General features: G+C 41.3%; 1 protein-coding gene across 8 annotated transcripts in view; it reads right to left on the reverse strand.

Annotated features, from left to right (window-relative positions):
* EPS15L1 (epidermal growth factor receptor pathway substrate 15 like 1) overlaps positions 1–16,661 on the reverse strand; it is a 39,210-nt gene that overhangs the window by 19,954 nt on the left and 2,595 nt on the right. For 5 of the 8 annotated variants that reach the window (XM_063290625.1, XM_063290628.1, XM_063290624.1 and 2 more), the window contains exons 2-17: positions 14,706–14,747; positions 12,414–12,503; positions 11,617–11,664; positions 11,199–11,294; positions 10,935–10,991; positions 9,951–10,076; positions 9,335–9,394; positions 8,771–9,007; positions 7,710–7,867; positions 7,332–7,488; positions 6,882–6,944; positions 6,208–6,293; positions 4,859–4,931; positions 2,711–2,872; positions 1,858–2,055; positions 882–1,046 (exon numbers count right to left, since the gene is read on the reverse strand). In XM_063290625.1, coding sequence (XP_063146695.1) covers positions 882–1,046; positions 1,858–2,055; positions 2,711–2,872; positions 4,859–4,931; positions 6,208–6,293; positions 6,882–6,944; positions 7,332–7,488; positions 7,710–7,867; positions 8,771–9,007; positions 9,335–9,394; positions 9,951–10,076; positions 10,935–10,991; positions 11,199–11,294; positions 11,617–11,664; positions 12,414–12,503; positions 14,706–14,747 — 1,818 coding nt within the window. Of the gene's footprint in view, positions 1–881; positions 1,047–1,857; positions 2,056–2,710; positions 2,873–4,858; positions 4,932–6,207; positions 6,294–6,881; positions 6,945–7,331; positions 7,489–7,709; positions 7,868–8,770; positions 9,034–9,334; positions 9,395–9,950; positions 10,077–10,934; positions 10,992–11,198; positions 11,295–11,616; positions 11,665–12,413; positions 12,504–14,705; positions 14,748–16,661 lie in introns of those variants that run through there. The other 3 variants (XM_063290627.1, XM_063290626.1, XM_063290631.1) reach the window with 2 other exon arrangements.

Raw genomic sequence — 16,661 nt, forward strand, 5'->3', positions numbered from 1 at the left:
TCCAGCTGCTGGGCTAGTCCCACAACCCTGATCTTTGGACAACATACTGGACAACATAAAGAGCTACAGTCTAACTGGGTAAGACAGGACAAGCTATCCTGTCTTAAGAGGTTTTTTTTAGATGAAGGGCTTTATTCTTTATTGCAGAGGTGGGCGACCCATTATCAGTATCACCCATTCTGTAGTCCCTAGAATTCATCCATGAAATGCTGCTACAATCTGCAGCAAAAATGCAGAATATTTGGCAGCATCTTTTTTCCTAGTTTCTAAATTGAAATAAAGGGCAAATTATTCATTTAATAGTTTCTCCCCATTTCTCTAAGGTCATCTTCATGTCGTCAGCTGCATTGCTTCTGGCCCTCAGAGGCTGATATTTTTAAAATAAAAGTGCACCCCACCAGTCTCAGAAAGATTGCCTGCCCCATTGTAGGGTAACCCTCAGCAAGTGGCAGCACTAGCTGACCTTGACTGATGTCAACAAAGCTCAGCAGAGCCAGATCTGGCTAGTAGTACTTGGATGGTGATCACTAGGAAATTTGGGTCAAAAAATATCCCAGGACAATGGCAAACCGTTTCCATAGGGGTGCCAAGAAAACAAAATTGATCTGTCCATGGAGCCACCAGGAGCCAAGTTTAATTCAAATAAGATTGCATTACCGTTACTATCTTAGGGAGAAAAAGATGTTGAAAAACATACCAATTGGGAATGCGGCAGAAAGTGGCCATGGTGGCACCAAAGCCAGACATAACAAGGGTACTTCCTTTTTTGCTACTTTCGTTCTTTCCCACACCTCCTTACTTGCTCCCTTCTCTCCATGCACATTCCTCCACACATAGGTCCATGCGCACATACATTCCTTCTATTCTACACAATTTCTCACCAAGGTCCCAAACCCGCCCCGGTCTTTTTGGATGTTCCCCTCATTCAGATCTGCCAGGTTAGTCATGCTGCCACTGTGAAGTCCATTCAAGGCTTCATTGTATTGTTCAATGCTCTGGTTGGCTTCCTGAAGGGTCTCTTGAAGCCGAGATAACTTACTCCTTGCCTGTAAGAGGAAGGGTGGACAGAGTTCAGTGACAACAAGCTTTTATCTTCCCACCTACAGCCCTAAAATCATAGAACTGGAAACCGGAAGGGGCCATTTAGGGCATTCGCACAAACTCCTGCTCAGGGCAGATTAAAGCATCTTGGACAGATGGCCTCCGCTTGAACATACCAAGTAAAGGGGAACCCACCACTTCCCTGAATAAATGGTTCCACTACCATATTGTTTTCACTTTTAGAAAGTTTTTCCTATCATCTTAATTGGTTAAGAGTTACGACTTTTAGACCACTTTTACCTGTATTCGTCAACTGAAAATATCATCAACTCTATTTAAAAAAACACACTGAGGTTGAAGCATACACTTTTACCTGCACTCTTGATTTCACACGTTCTTCAAAAAAATCACACCAGAAAATGTTTCAGCATCAGTGAAAATACTTAGAACAGTTTTTGTTGTAAAAGCAGGAATATATTTTTGCTTTTTATTAAGTTCCTTTTAAATCTGGGGTTAGGTTGAAAAAAACTCTAACCAAAACCAGTGCAGGGAGAGAAGGGATTATTTCCTCTTCCAAAAACAAAACAAAACAAAAAACAAAACTAGTGGAAAGGGATCTTGGCTTTCAGAAATGGAAACCTTCTAATGAATGCTGGAACTATTTCCACATCTCCCCAAAGCAGAGAGTAACAATGTCATCGTATCACGGTAAGTTCTAGCATCCTGAACCTCCAAAACAGACTTTACAGGACATAGACAGTCTTTGAACCAAAAATGGGGAAGACAAGTATCTATTATCAGAGATGCTCACATTACCTGATTAATTTCTTCCTGAGTGGATTTCAGAGATTTGATTATTGTTTCCAGTTGTACTTTCCCAGCCTGGATGCTCTGCTCCAACTGGGTCTCTTCCTGCTGAAGCCGATTCAGCTCAGCTTTTGCTCTACTGATGTCATCTTCTTGGGATTTTAAATCTGACTCCTGGGACTGAATCTGCATTTTTAACGATGAAATCTGAAACAAATATTTCAACTCAGATTTGTTAACAGCAAAGGTTTTTAAAAGCTAGCATGAAGCTGACAACCACCAGCTACTACTCACCTCAGCACCTTATATTTGCAGACCACCACCAAACAGGGAGGGTTGGTTTAATCGTTGGTCAAGTTTATACATAAATGTTGGTCAAACTCTTTAAAAATGGTACCCTCACATCACTCAACTTATAGTGTGTTCTGTAAGTTTTCTCTAGTTCTTTGAAGAAATACTCTACATCATCCTTTCTCAACTTTTTGACCCTGGAGGAACCCTTGAAATATTTTTCAGGCCTTGGGGAGCCCCTGCACATTCAGGCTCAAATATAGGCCAGAAGTTACAAAATTATTATATTCGTTTCATACATACAGTGTAGGCCTGTATATATGCATTAACAGTGTTCCTAAACTCAAAATAAAGAACGAAACTTACCTCTTTAAATGTGAAGTTGCCCGAATTTGAAATAATTTTTTAAATAAATTATGATCTCCCGGGGAACCCCTAATGACCTCTCGTGGAACCCTAGAGTGCCACGGAACCTTGGCTGAGAAACCCTGCTCTACGTTCTAGGGAATAGAAGTAATGGGAAATGGATTTCATCCCACTGAGCCAGCTTGGTTTGCTCTCTCACACTCACCACTTGTGACTCTTCTTGGCACTTTTGCCTTACATCGTTTAGCATATCTTTCAGCTTTGCCTTTTGTTGGTCCATCTCATCAAGGCGGTCTTGAGCATCCTGCTTTTGAGCCTCCAGTTCTTGCAAGCTGCTAGTTTCCCGGTCTAAATCATTTTGCAGTTCCTGGAGAACGTTTGTTAGCACAGCTCAATGAAGATGTAAACTAGGGCATTAGATATATATCTAACAGAGTAGATACTAAAAGCACACCAACATAAACTATATATAAACTAGGGCAATTATCATATCATTTTGTCATCCAGGTTCCTAAGGTCACAGACTGGAATATCTATCAGAAAGAAGAGCCATATTAAAGCTAAGAATTATTTCAACCTCTTCAAAGAATAAAAAGGCCTGAAGGATTAAATACTTTGGTCCCCATGAGGAATTAATTTGAGATAAGGTTTGGGAAAAGTTGAGAAGGTAGTAAGGCTGCAACTCTGAAGGGCTCTGGAGGAAGCAAATTATCTGGATGTTACAGCTGGGTTTCAGGATGAGATTACCACCAAGAAGGCATTGATTGCACATGTGGGTGACCTCTCGCGGGCCTGGGATGGGGGCAGAGTATCTCCTTGATCTCTCAGTAGCTTTCAGTGCCATTGATCGTGATATCGCTCTAGACAGGCTGAGGGGATTGGGAGTGGGGCACACAGTTCTTTAACAGTTCTCCTTGCTCCACGGTGAGTTCCAATCAGTGTTGGGGGGCACGGGGTTAAGTTTCATCCATATGCTAATGATACTCAATTATACATTTCTGCCCTGGGCCATCCAACTGAAGTTGTTGAGGTGCTTTCTCAATGCCTGGAGGCTGTGAAGTCTGGATGGGCATGAACTGTTTTTAGCTCAACCCTGACAAGACTGAGTGGCTGTGGGTTTACGGTCTCTTGCATCTAGTGACTTTCCATAATTAATTCTGGATGGGGCAACACTCCTCAGGGAGAGTTAGTAGGCAATCTGGGGGTTCTTCTGGACTTGTGGCGTCTACTCAAGAAGCAGGTGGTGGCTATGGCCAGGAGGGCCTTTGCACAGTTACATCTTGTGTGCCAATTGTGGCCATTCCTAGATCAGGAGGCATTGCTCAGGTCTTTCATACTTTAGTCACCTCCCAATTGGATTGCTGCAACATGCTCTACGTGGGGCTGCCCTTGAAGAGCATATGGAAGCTTCACCTGGTACAAAATACAATGGCATGTGCAGTACTGGGTACCCTATGATGCATCCACACAATACTGCTGCTACCTGAACTGCACTGTATCCCACTGGGTTTTTGAGTGCAAGTCAAGTGCTGGTTATCACCTTTAAAGCCCTACGTGGCATGAGAAGCTGGTTTCTTGCAGGACTGCCTCTCCTTAATGGTTTCAGTCTATCCCAGTAACCAGGCAGAGTGGGCTTGCTCTGGATCCAATTAGTGAAATAGTGTCACTCAGGAAGCACGCCTTCTCTGTCATGGTGCCTGTCTTGTGGAACAAATCTGTCTAGCTGGTTCGTCCTTGGGAAGACAAGTGGCTATATAAATTTGTTCAATCAACTAACAGACAAATAAACCTCCATCTCCCACATGTGCTATGAGGCCTAAGGGCTTCCTGTCATTATCATTTCGGGAGCCATGCTGGAATTGGATGACTTTACAGGATCCAATTTCACAGGAACTTTAGAAAGGAGATCAAATGCCAGGAGATCAGCGCTCATCCCCACCAATTTCTACAAGACCCAGAAACTATCTTTTCCATGGCCAGTGCTAAAATACTGCAGTCACCTACATACTGACAAATGGGATAAAAGGCAAACAAGGCCTTTTGGGTTATGTAGAGGCCTCCATTAAATCTAGGGAGAGCTACTTCATGTTTGTGTTCTGGTAGGTATCAGGGCAACTGGAGCAACCATACTAGAACAAATAAATCTTATTTTCTTCCTTTTTCTGAAAAAAAAAAGTGAGGGGGAAGAGAGAAAGAAAACAAAACCTTTTTTAATCCATCCCCAAGCCCTTGGAGAGAGAACTGTTTTTCGCTGAAGAAAATGATCCTCCTTCGACAAGTAATTAATCTTGTTACTTTTTGACTGTGCTTCTGACAAGAACAAACAAACAGACACAGCCATTCATAGCACTACCTGAACTTCACTGGTTTTCTGCCGGATAGCTCCTTCTCTTTCTCGAATGTCTTGTTCTAGAGAATATTTCTCTCTATAAACCAAAAAAATTCATGACATATGTATCTGAAATAATGCTTCATCTAGCCAATACAAGGCCACAGCCATCCAAAATTGAAAAGTTATGCTAAGAACAATCTGCAAGAGTTTTGCTTGTTTTTTATAGTGTGACAAGATCACATAGCTGTCATTACAGAACAGGAATTTCATGGAACATATAGGACTGTAACACTGATTGGCCTGGCAGAAAAAAAAAATAATCACAAACTGAGATATGCAATTTACTTATATAACCCAGGCAAAAATCCTTTCATCTAAATCTGGATGTTGCAACTATGAAAAAATGGTATCATGGAGGTATTAGTTCTATCTAGAAAATGACACTCTCACTAACATATAATTAGCACGGACTCTATAGTTACACGTTGCAGCTAATTTGGGCCCTTGAATCATGACAACATAGCACCACCTTCCAAACAAGTTTTGAAGAGGAAGTTGTGGTTCTAGTTATATTGCCAGGAAGTACAGTCTTCTATTCATACAAACATGAGCATTTCTAGAAATGTAAAATCTGTTTTCTGTAACATCTAAAGAGTCCCAGCTGTGCCCAAGCTCAGATTCATTCTTAGGAATGGAAAGAATCCTCAGAAAAGACAGTCAGTCTTCTCCTACTAAAAATAAGGCAGTTGGTACTATTATTATGTATTATCACTGTTACATATATGTCCTTTGCAGTTGGATTAATGGCAGTTTTATAGTGTTTATGGGTTTTAGCTGGATTTTTAAAACACACCCACACACATATATCAGCACCCTACAGAAGAATAGGTAGATAACGAGGTTACTGTAGAGAGCAAGGAAGAGGACCTTGATGGAGATATGCAGGAACTGTTGTCTAGGCAAAAGGGGCTGAAGCGTTTTTTAAGTTCAGAACAGCAAGATAACATTTGGAAGTGGCTCAGGCAGATTCACTGATTATCTTGATTATGCTCCTGATTCACTGGAGCATAAGAAGGGGGAGGATGGACAGCACCATCAGAATTGCCAGATTCTGTTATTATAGCCAATCTCAATAAAAGTAGCTTTAGCCTTCCTGTGGAGTTGACCTCCTGGTCTGATCTACCTTGTGGGGCTGTCAGTTACAGAGCATCACGAAGAACCATGACTTACAGGCTACATCACACTTTGCGCATTAAAACTGCTACACAATAGATTATATTAAGACAAACTTTGCAACTCCTGAAATTTGTTTAAGAGACCACTTTCTCGACATCCCCACTTCTCAGTCATGGCCAAACATATTTCTTTACCTCTGTAGCTGTGCAATCTCTTGGCTGATATCATCCAGTTCTTTCACACCAGTGAACTCCCCTGATCCAACGGAACTTGAGCTGTCCTGTTAGAAAGTAAACAGTCCTATTGAATCAGCCAAATCCCATGTCATACCCAGTCCCCCTAACCCATTCAGTTTTGGACATTCAGGGGCAGTGCTTTTCATTCAAGCATGAGGCAAGTCTCTTGCATTCCCACTGCTACAAATGCACAATTCCAGCACCTGGTGTGTGGTACGGGATATAGCAACTCTTGAATTATGCAGATACATAGCTGGTGAACCACACTTGCAGAAAAGCAGAATTTCAAGCAGCAGAAACAGCAAAAAAGCCTGACAAGACAAGGATGGAACAGTATAGGAAGAGGGGGCAGAAAAACAACCCACACAAAGCACTGAAGGATGCTGGCAAAAGAAAACATGCCTGAATCAGGATCCGATTTTATCCATTTTGAGCCACTGTTAGGAATCACCTTAAATGACCCAGGAACAGCAGAACCCCTCCCTTCTCATCATCCCCCCACCCTCCGCATCATGTTGGGAAGCTCCACAAGGCTGCTTAGGTGGAGGAAGGTGTTTTGAATGGACAAAGCAAATGCTGTTTAAAGTTTGGTGGGGAGGGGCTGCATTCCTCAGGGTGTCCCATTTACTCACACGACGCATTTCTGTGAGTGTTGAGATCTCAGTTCCTACAGAGGCCAAGTAGCCTGAGAGTGTCTAGAGGAAAAAGGACAGAGGGGCAGGAGCTCAGGCAATTCTGAGGAAAATCAGTGAAACCGGACAAGCAAGAGGGTGAATTCGCTGCATCCAGGCTATAGCTGATTAGAGATTGCCCTTTCCAAGAGTCAGCTTTACAACTGCTGAAACCTGGCGCTGGTCTTTGAACTGTACTAGACGCATATTCAAAATAGAAACTCTAGCAGCAAATAGAACTACCTTTCTTGCTCCAAATATGGGTCTCATGTTTTTGGCAGCGGGAAGACGAAACCATTTAAGAGTTAATAGATTTAAGGACTTTTTCCCCCAGCTTATCATTTGCCAGAGGAAAAGGGAAGCAAGGTCCTTATGAGAGAGGCAGAATAGATGTCTGTGCTAGGAGTTCACCTGGACTGGAGTAGTCCTTTCTGAAGGAGGAATCATATCTGGGAGCAGCACCTGTGGCGGGTCAATGCCTTTGCTGACCTTCTGCTGAATGAGGTACATGGCGAGTGCAAACTGATCTTTGTTGAGCTTTCCCATTTGCCTTGTATCAGCCAGCGCCCTGCCAGAAAAACGACAACAGACTGCTTCCATAGATAGTCCAACGGAGCATTGCTGTCCAAGAGCTGAAGAGCATCTCATAAGCTTTCAGTTGATTCCACTTTGGGAACAGCAACAGCTTATTCAATCCCAAGAGAGCATCTGTGCATTAAGAGCAACACCAGTACTTTTGATTGGAAAATATTATCTCCTAGTGACAAGAGAGAGAAGGAAAATTCATACCATATGTGCGCTAGGAGGATCTGGGAAAGCCCCGAGTGCATGAAAATATCCTTCACTTCCTGGCCGCTCACAAAGCCATCCAGGTCCAAATCTGTCTTCAGAAAGATCTCATCATAGCGAATCTTGTCAGTCAGTGGCACCACCCAGTTTGCAGATGGCTGAAATAATAATAGAGCCTTTTGCTTGACGAATTTTGCAGATAAAATAGCCGTGTAAGAAGTTACAGTCAAGACATAGCATCCCACCACCACTGCAACTTCTTTCCGAAGTTACTTGGGCAGAAAAACTGTTGCCTGTTGTCACTCCTCCTTCCAATTGCACCGCTATTCCTCAGTCTCCACAAATGCAAGTTCACCTACAAACAAAGCTTATAGTTCTTATCCTATTTTGGTTTTAATTATTGAGGATTAAGGTCCTGACAGGAGGCTTCTTTGCAGTTCAATCCCAAACAGCTTCCACTGTGAGCAATTTGGCAGCACTGCAAGCTTTCTGCTAGGGAGAAGTTTCCACCCAGTTACACTGATAATGCAGAGTTAGGGAGACCAGCATCTAAAGCCAGGGAGGCCAGTTGCAGGTGGTGACCTCAACTAGCATCATTCCCAAGCTTGTTCTTAACAGGATCTTTGGATTTGCCTTTCCAATATTCATCCTTAGAAAGATCTTAAGTGATGGCCAATCTACTAATCACATGTGGAGACACCAAGTCCAGAGAAGGTAATTTACTTCTCAGTGCTTTTGTTGGGGAATACCATTGGAAGAGGACTCTTATCCACATGTGCTGTTTAGAGTTTTCCAGATATCCAGGTGGTCAATTTTGAAGTAGGATATTGAGTTACGTGGACGTTAAGATCAAATTCAGCAGAATTCTTACATTGCAGAAGACATAAATCTGTACTTAGATAAACTTCTGGTCAGATCCATTATGCTTACATTCGTACATGCCACACATACAAAGATCTCCTAGGCACAATTCTTTCTACATACAAACACCCCCAAATTTAAAGGGGGGGGGGCACACTTTACACAATACGCCCACGTTCTCTGCCTGAGGTTACACCTACCTGTGTTTGCTTCAGGCTGTGTTTGGGGGACAAGCTTCCTGTGCTGTTGAGGCTGTTGACGCTGCCGTGTGATGGAGTGGACCGCAAACTGTCTTTGGGGGGAGGACTGGCCGGAAGAACTGGCACCGCCCCAGGAAAGATTGGCACTTTCTTCCGCTTGGAAGGTGGAACAAGAGATGGGGGCAACACAGAGGGGACGGGCTCCTTCTCAAGGGCACGGTAGACCAGGTGCATCGCCTGCAAGGCCCAGAGGGAAAAGACGTCTGCAGAGGGCAACAAGGAGGAGGAGGAGGAGGAGAGGAAGGTGGCGGAGAGGTAGTGCTAAGTGTGAGAGAGCCGGTGAGGCAAGGGCTGGAGGGAGGGAGGCTGGACTAACAGAGATGGACAGAACCCTGGGAGAAGGAGAACTAAACTAAGGAGTTTGGGACTGTGGATTCCTACTCTGATCAGCCTCTTCTACCCAGATGAGGAATCGGGGCCACATCCTCATCCCTGACCCTGAAGGTAAGAGGCACTCAGAAATCCCCTTGGGTTACACGGCGAGGACAAGCACAGGAAACTTACCACGGCAAACTCATCTCTGTCAAGGTGCCCATCTTTATCGATATCACTGAGATCCCACACCTATAACCATTTGGACACAAATGCAGGGGAGAAAGAAGTATCAGAAGAGTAGCAGTTGAAGCGATTTTCTGTTTTTTTTTAAAAGACATTTCATTATGGATAATCATGGATGATTCCAGATGTTTTATTCAGCTGGTTAATAAATTCTTTATTATTTTGGCTTCACACAGGCACATGAATTTATATCCCATGTCCAACTCCAATTATTTCCGGAATGTAACTGTTTAATTATTAAGCCAAATTAACAATTTAAAAATTTAAATAACTGATTAACAGCAGAACGTCAGGCAACAAGCATGATAGTAGATTTTAAAAGCACATGCAAAAGAGTCAGCAAGATTAAGATTTGATCTTTGATTCAGCTCTTTCAGCTGGGCATTTCCATTTCCCTCGTTCTTTAAAGCAGCAAGATAAACCAGAATCCAGTTTTAAGAGCCCAGATTGCTTAACATTCTGGGTAGGATCCAATTTTGCTTTACCCTAGTACAAATATTTGCCTCAGTTCAAAGCACTGAAAGGCCACATACATGAAAAAGAAGACAGAAATCTTGCTTACCCTTCCCAAGACATCAAGAGGTAGTTTGGAGTTCATCAATACTGGCTTCACTTTGTCTCCCGAAAGTAAACCATTGACTGGTAAAAGGCTTTCAAAAATGCCATCAAACTTGGCCCTCTCTTCTACCTAGTTAGGAAGGAACAGCCTAAAATCAGTTCATACTGAGCTGAAAGCTGGTGTTTTCCAGAGACTGCATAACATTAATATCTTGAATTCAGTTTTCTATTTCCATATTAAGGAATGCTTTCATATGGCCATCTTCTAGAGGCTATTAATCAAAAAAATGTTTTGTAGCTAGTCTATCTTTTCTTCTCCAGTGAATCCTTTGTGGAAGGAGAAAATGTGAAAGAAGCAGGAGGAAAACACAAGATAGTTTCAAATGGAAGATAATATTGTCTGGATTCCTTGTAACATTTTGTGAAGGAGGCAGGGTGACTGCACAATAAAAGCCTCACCTGGAAACACCAAAGAAATAATGCTACAGGTAGTCCTTGTTTAGTGGCCACAACTGGGACTGGCAACTTGGTTGTTAAGCAAAGCAGTTGCTAAGTGAAACTGTGACTGTACTTATAATCTTACTTCAGCTTTCCCTTGCTTTACAGACCTGCAAAGGTCATAAATGCGAAGACTGGTTGCAAAGTTACTTTTTCATCACTGGAGTAACTGCAAATAGTTGCTAAATGAGGCAGTCACTAAACAAGGACTTCCTGCAAAAAAATACTTGTAAGTTCTCTGAAATTATTGTTAAGGTTTTGTAAATGATGCACATACTCTTTAGAAAGTACCACATAGGTGGTATTATATAACTAAGAACATCGTAAATTTGACCTCATGCGCATAGCTGACATGAACCTAGCATTAATCATTCAGACTAATAAAAATTAGAGATCAATTGAGGCACAAAGTAGAAAAGCTTGATCAGGAAAAGAGTCTCTTTACCGGACAAGTGAAGTTTGGTAAAGAACTTTTCTCTTGGACACTTACTCTGACAGCCCAGTGAGCATCTGTGGAAGCAAGCAGCAGGGGGCTTGTGTTGTCGTGCTGTAACAACAGATAAAATGCATCAAAGCACCTCCTATGGTTCCCTCTTAAGTCCTTCAGAAACACTGAAACATTTAACTGAGGCAACCAAGCCTGTCATAAAGTTTATCACTTGGGAAACCAAAAACTCTGATTCCCTATCTGTCAGACATCACTTAGCAAGTTCCAGTCAAAACCAGTCCTTTTCAAGGCAGTGTTTACACTTACAAATTTTGGAGGAGGTAACGTCAAGTTTAAGTTGCTGAGGATGACATCGTGACCGCTTTGGGCACAGGCTATTAGCTGCAGCGCAATGAAGAATCCCTGTACGAGACAAAAAGGCATGGAGAATGAGAAAAAAGGCCTTCTGTTCACAAGCCCAATTGTCTACCTTTATTTTCATGAAAAAGAACATTCTTCAGTAGACTGCCTGGCTGTCTCACCGGGCGAGTGGACACTCAGTGACAGCACTGTCTCTATATGCAGGCAGAACCAGGCCTAGATCTTATGCCCCTCTCTTTCAAACAGACATTCTCACTGGAGATGAGCCCCAATTTCAGCCCAGATGCTTTAGGTTTAGCTGTTTCGATGGGGAAGTTTCAACAGATGGAGGAGCTTTATCTTTAAAACTGATGTACTCACATACCTGTTTATCCAGAAATCCTTTGCCTTCTGGATCTGCTAAATCCCATATCTATGAATATACAAAATTACATGCTGACATCATTCAATTTAAAACAAAATTGTTTCAAAATAGAGCCAGAAAATAATCTGCCTCTTCAAATCTGCTCCTCCTAGAGATAGGAAGTGCTACATCCATTGTTGCATTTTTTTTGGCCTGTATTCTTATGTACAGCAACATCGCTAATCCGCTGGTTGAGATTAACGGGAGCCAGAGCCCATAAACCACCTGGAAGGCACAAGGTATAGAAAAACGGTGCAGAGGAATTTTTCACACCTTTATCTTTGCTAATATATTTCAGATATATTTTTAAAGGCTTGATCTTCGCTAGTATCATTTCAGAGATATTTTTAAATACAAAAAGGGTTTATAAATTGATGAATCACTGTGGCTTAGCACACGACAAGAAGTTTGGAGTCTGCCAGAGTTAAGACCTCTCCAACTGATCCTCTCTCATCTTTCTGCATTTATTTTATCTAGAAGGAGCTGCCGAAACCAGAGATTTAGCAAGGTTTCTTCGGGGATTCAGGCAGTCATTTGTGGGAGGTTATTCCAGAAATTATCTATGTATGTATATTTGGCTGGCACTCTGCCTTGAGGGATGAATGAGAGGACACCCACTGGGCAAAGCTGAAACCATATGGTTTATTTAAAGAGCTTCCACTGGCCAGAGTTTGGAAAACTCAGAGCACTTATACGCAGCTGGTTTCCCTAACATGTAGCTTCCTCTGGCATTATAACAGAGAAGATGCCCGACTTACTTTCCCAAGGATAGTGTCGGTGAGACCGGATTTTTTGAGAAACAGAGCCGCATCGCTAGCCCCAATTCTACCAGTGCAAGCTGGATCCACCTGCAAAGCAAATGTCAACACTTCAGCGAACCCCTCAAAGGAAAGGAACCAAGCACTTTTCTTCACTCCTCACTATGGGCCAGCTCTACCTCGGATCTCCCACAGAACCCTGAAATTAGGCCTCTGTTTGCTTGTTCTGCACTTCTTATAACCTTTTCAAGAATGGGTTAAGATACTCCTTAAGGGTGCTCCTTATCCACTTTTCTTTTCAATGTAGATTTCAGCCTCATCATTTGGGTTATTAGAAATTCTGTTGGTAGTAATAGCATCATAATACTGAGTACAACATAGATCTTTGTTGACACAACGTATTTCTTTAATTCAAAAGTCTGGCACTCACATTTGGTTATTTCATAAACTGGAATAACTCAGACTTAGTGCCAAAGGGTTGTAATAACATTCACAAGTAAATGGCTTGGAACTTCAGATTGTATTCTGACATTCAATTGTAGATTTTGATTGTATTTATAATGATTTCTAGTAAAATATCTCAGCTGTTATCTTGCATTTACCACTATTTTGGATATACATGAAGCAGAGTCTAGAGAGGTTACTTAGAATCCCCTGAATATCCGGAATAAGATAAATGCAGTCAAGAGGAATTTAACCTGAAGGCATATTTATACCTTGAAATGTTTTCCTATTTTTATTCCTGCTATTTAACCTCAGTCACAAGCTGGAATGAAGGACCTCAATTTTCAACTGCCATTTGGGTTCAGTCAAAGAGATATTATTTCACCGCACTGAAATCCTGGCCACTGAACAAATCCGGATCTTCATTTGTTTGAGCATTTTTCAAAATCAGCACTGAATTTCCAGCAAGATATATATGGAAAATATCATAGGCATTGTTTTGATTTTCATATATTTTTTATTTTAAGGGAGAATCTTAATTTAAAAATAACTCAAATGTTTTGAAGGATAAATTGGGTTTCTCATAAACTGTTACCTCAGATTAGCTTATCTCTGCTGATAAAGCTTTAAACACTTTCAGAGTTATTTACACTAAGTTTGAAACTGAAGCAAGTTTCTTTTGATTTCAAAATGCAGATAATACAAGATACATCTTTATTTCCCACACATTGGATTAAAATACCAATTTTGCTGAAAATGTAATTTGGAAGTAGGAATGCTAATTGGTATGGTCTGAGCTTGCCCTGTTGTTGCTACATTTTGATCTGAAATTAACAAGATTGGTCTGCTAAGGATGTACATGTTCTAGATTCAAGATCTCAACATAGTGGGAGACACTGTAGTGGACTTCTTCCTTACTGCCCTCCAGGCTCCAATCCCCAGGCCCAATATGGCTACCAATGCCCTCATGGCAGCCATTTTGTGAATTAAACATTCTCCTTTTTATGGCAACCACAGAACCCATAACATGTCTCAAAATTCCAAATGCATCTACTAGCCAAAAAGTTTGGACACTCTGTCCTAAGTGTTATGGATACTTTGTGCATAGGGTAAACATTCTTACACAGTATTGGAAGAACAGATCTATAACTGACTAAAGTAGGTAGAATGTTGCTATATGTTCCTTTTCAATACATGGATTTTTTTTTTCACAGTGAGCCAAGGAAAAGGGTTTTCAGGCAACTTGGTCATCCTTTGAACAATTTCATATATGCCTGTGTATATTCAAGCAACTGTTTTATTTATACTTTGTGACCTCTTGACAGGGCTTAATCAAAGTATGAGTATACTACAAATACATTCACACATTACATGAAGATAGAATTCATTACAATTCTAGTATCCCAATGCATCAGCAGCATACCGATGTATGTTATTCTTGCTTTGCTCACTAGACAACTCTATCTGTAGTTTGTTTAGCATACAGATTGTTCTTGGCTTCTTTTGGGGGCTAATTCAAAGGGAAGAAAACATGGTCCTTATTACACTTTAAAGAATTTTGTTAGACAGCCCCACTCACAGGAGGACTCAAGGGGTGCAATTAAAAGATTACAAACTACAAATAGCCATCCAGAGTCATGAATTTGAAATGGGCAGCCACATAAATTGAAAAAGTAATACATAAATAAATGCTGCTTTTTATGCAGTTGTAACTTTTGTGTTTTCTTTCTAATGGACCAGCACAATGCCTGCACAACACATACATTGTGTGTCCATATTGCCCAATAGATAAGGTGGGGTGCAGGATTTCAAGGGAGGGAGCAGAAAGGAGAAATGTAGCACACTTGCCTGCTTGTAATACGTCTCATACAGAGGGTTGCCGGTAGAGAGCTAGAAAAAAGGGGGAAATGCAAGGTGAAACTTATCCTCACATACAGCCAGGTCTACCCATCATCCCCTGCTCCTTAATGCGTCCAGCTCAATGTCTGCTTGGGACCTTCCAAAACTGCCCCAGCACCATTTTTTCTGAAGAAATGGCCTAGCACAAAAATAGGTGAGGTATGAATAAGGTTAAAAGGAGCTGCAAATGGATCCCATCAGATCATTGCTAGCCACCCAGAAGTTCTGAAGCTGCTGTCTACCATCTTTGGTTCTCATTTTCTGATGTTCCTGTACAATAATTTATCATTCACTTGCCCTCCAAAAATTTTTCAGTGGATAAACATTTATTTCTTCAAACAGGCTCAAGGACAGTACAATTGTTCAAAAAACTGCTCACCGCTCCCTATTTTGAGTTCAGGCTAATCACACAAAAGGCAATGTTTGGCTTTCACTGAGAAAAGCATAACTGCATAGTGTACAGTACTGGATGGTAAATACAGATAACTGATGTTAAAAAAAACGTCAGTTTTTGCACATTCCTCTTATTTATTTCAGTTGATTTATAATGAAAAGGAAAAAAAAAGACAGCCACCTTGATTGAGCCTAACATAGATAGAATGAGACAACAAAGCAGTAAGAAGCTACCACTTAGAAACTGAACCAACAACATTTTTTCACAAGACCAGGAGTAAGCCCTGAAACTCAGCATGGGAACAGAATGCTATGGAAACAGGAGGTGGCAGAATATGGAAGTTCCACTGTCTCTCATCCCCAAATTTAAAGCATTAGAATACCATTATCACACAGTTGAGGTAAAGTACAAAACTGCCACAGAATTTCACCCCATCACTTATTTTAATAATGCTAAGTTAGACACGGACCTGTCCCCAAACAATGAGTAAGTTTTACATCTGCTTTCTGCACAACTGCTTGGTACATAACTATATACATATGCCTCCCTTCTAGAAATCATCTATATTTGACTCCTGTTCTAATCAGCTTCAGGCAGCCTGACCAACTATTAGTGATAATGGGAGTTGTGTCCAGATATGTCCTTCTGGAAGGCTTCAAGATCCCCAATTCAGGCTTAATTGAATGCCTTTCTTTTGTTCTTCTTTATTGTCTCAAAAGCAAACAGAACTCACAGTATGTAAGGTAGCCATGAAGAACTAGGCAGCTGTCTTTCTGATTCCTTCATCATCCAGTGGGTAAAATGAAGGCTAACCACATGTAATGAATACACTTTCTGTTACACAGAACTCTGCTCTACCATTTAGTTTTAACGCTATGCAAAATCACCAAGGCCATCAGCAATGTTTCCTTTGGTTTTCCAGCAAGAGAACAGAAATCCAAATTTTATCTGCCCTGAAGGGTGGGAAAGAAATGCAAGGTCAAAAAGGATTCTTTTTGCTCAAGAAAAATGACATGCTGTAACTAACCGCTCTGATGAATGGGCTGCCCAGTAAAAGTTCTCATCCTACAGAACCCTGGCACTCGACAACTACTTCTACTTCCTACAACAAACCTGTGATATATTTGGCAATCTAGGGAAGCTAAAATTGCTCATGCAAAAACTGTCCACATACACCCTCTTCATGAACTGCTACTCAACACAGCCTAAACAAAAACTCCTCTTTAGCTCAGCAACTGGCAGAACCTAGAGTATCAATAAATTCAGCATGTGTGTGTGAACTTGCAGGGAATACTTTCAGAACACAAGAAAATGCCTTCTTCAATCTATTATCACGTAGATGAAAAATATTTACAAGGCTGTTCTAATTAGAGGCAATACCTCATCCTACCACCAATTTTAATTATATCAGAAAAATTGGAGGATGGGGAAAAGGTCCACCTTTGAAAAAGGAAAAATAATAAAGAGACCCAAAGGATTCAAGGGGAAGGATACTTTCCCTGTGCCTCCAC

This window comes from Candoia aspera, chromosome 1, assembly GCF_035149785.1.
Source record: "Candoia aspera isolate rCanAsp1 chromosome 1, rCanAsp1.hap2, whole genome shotgun sequence".
Taxonomy (NCBI): Eukaryota; Metazoa; Chordata; class Lepidosauria; order Squamata; family Boidae; genus Candoia; species Candoia aspera.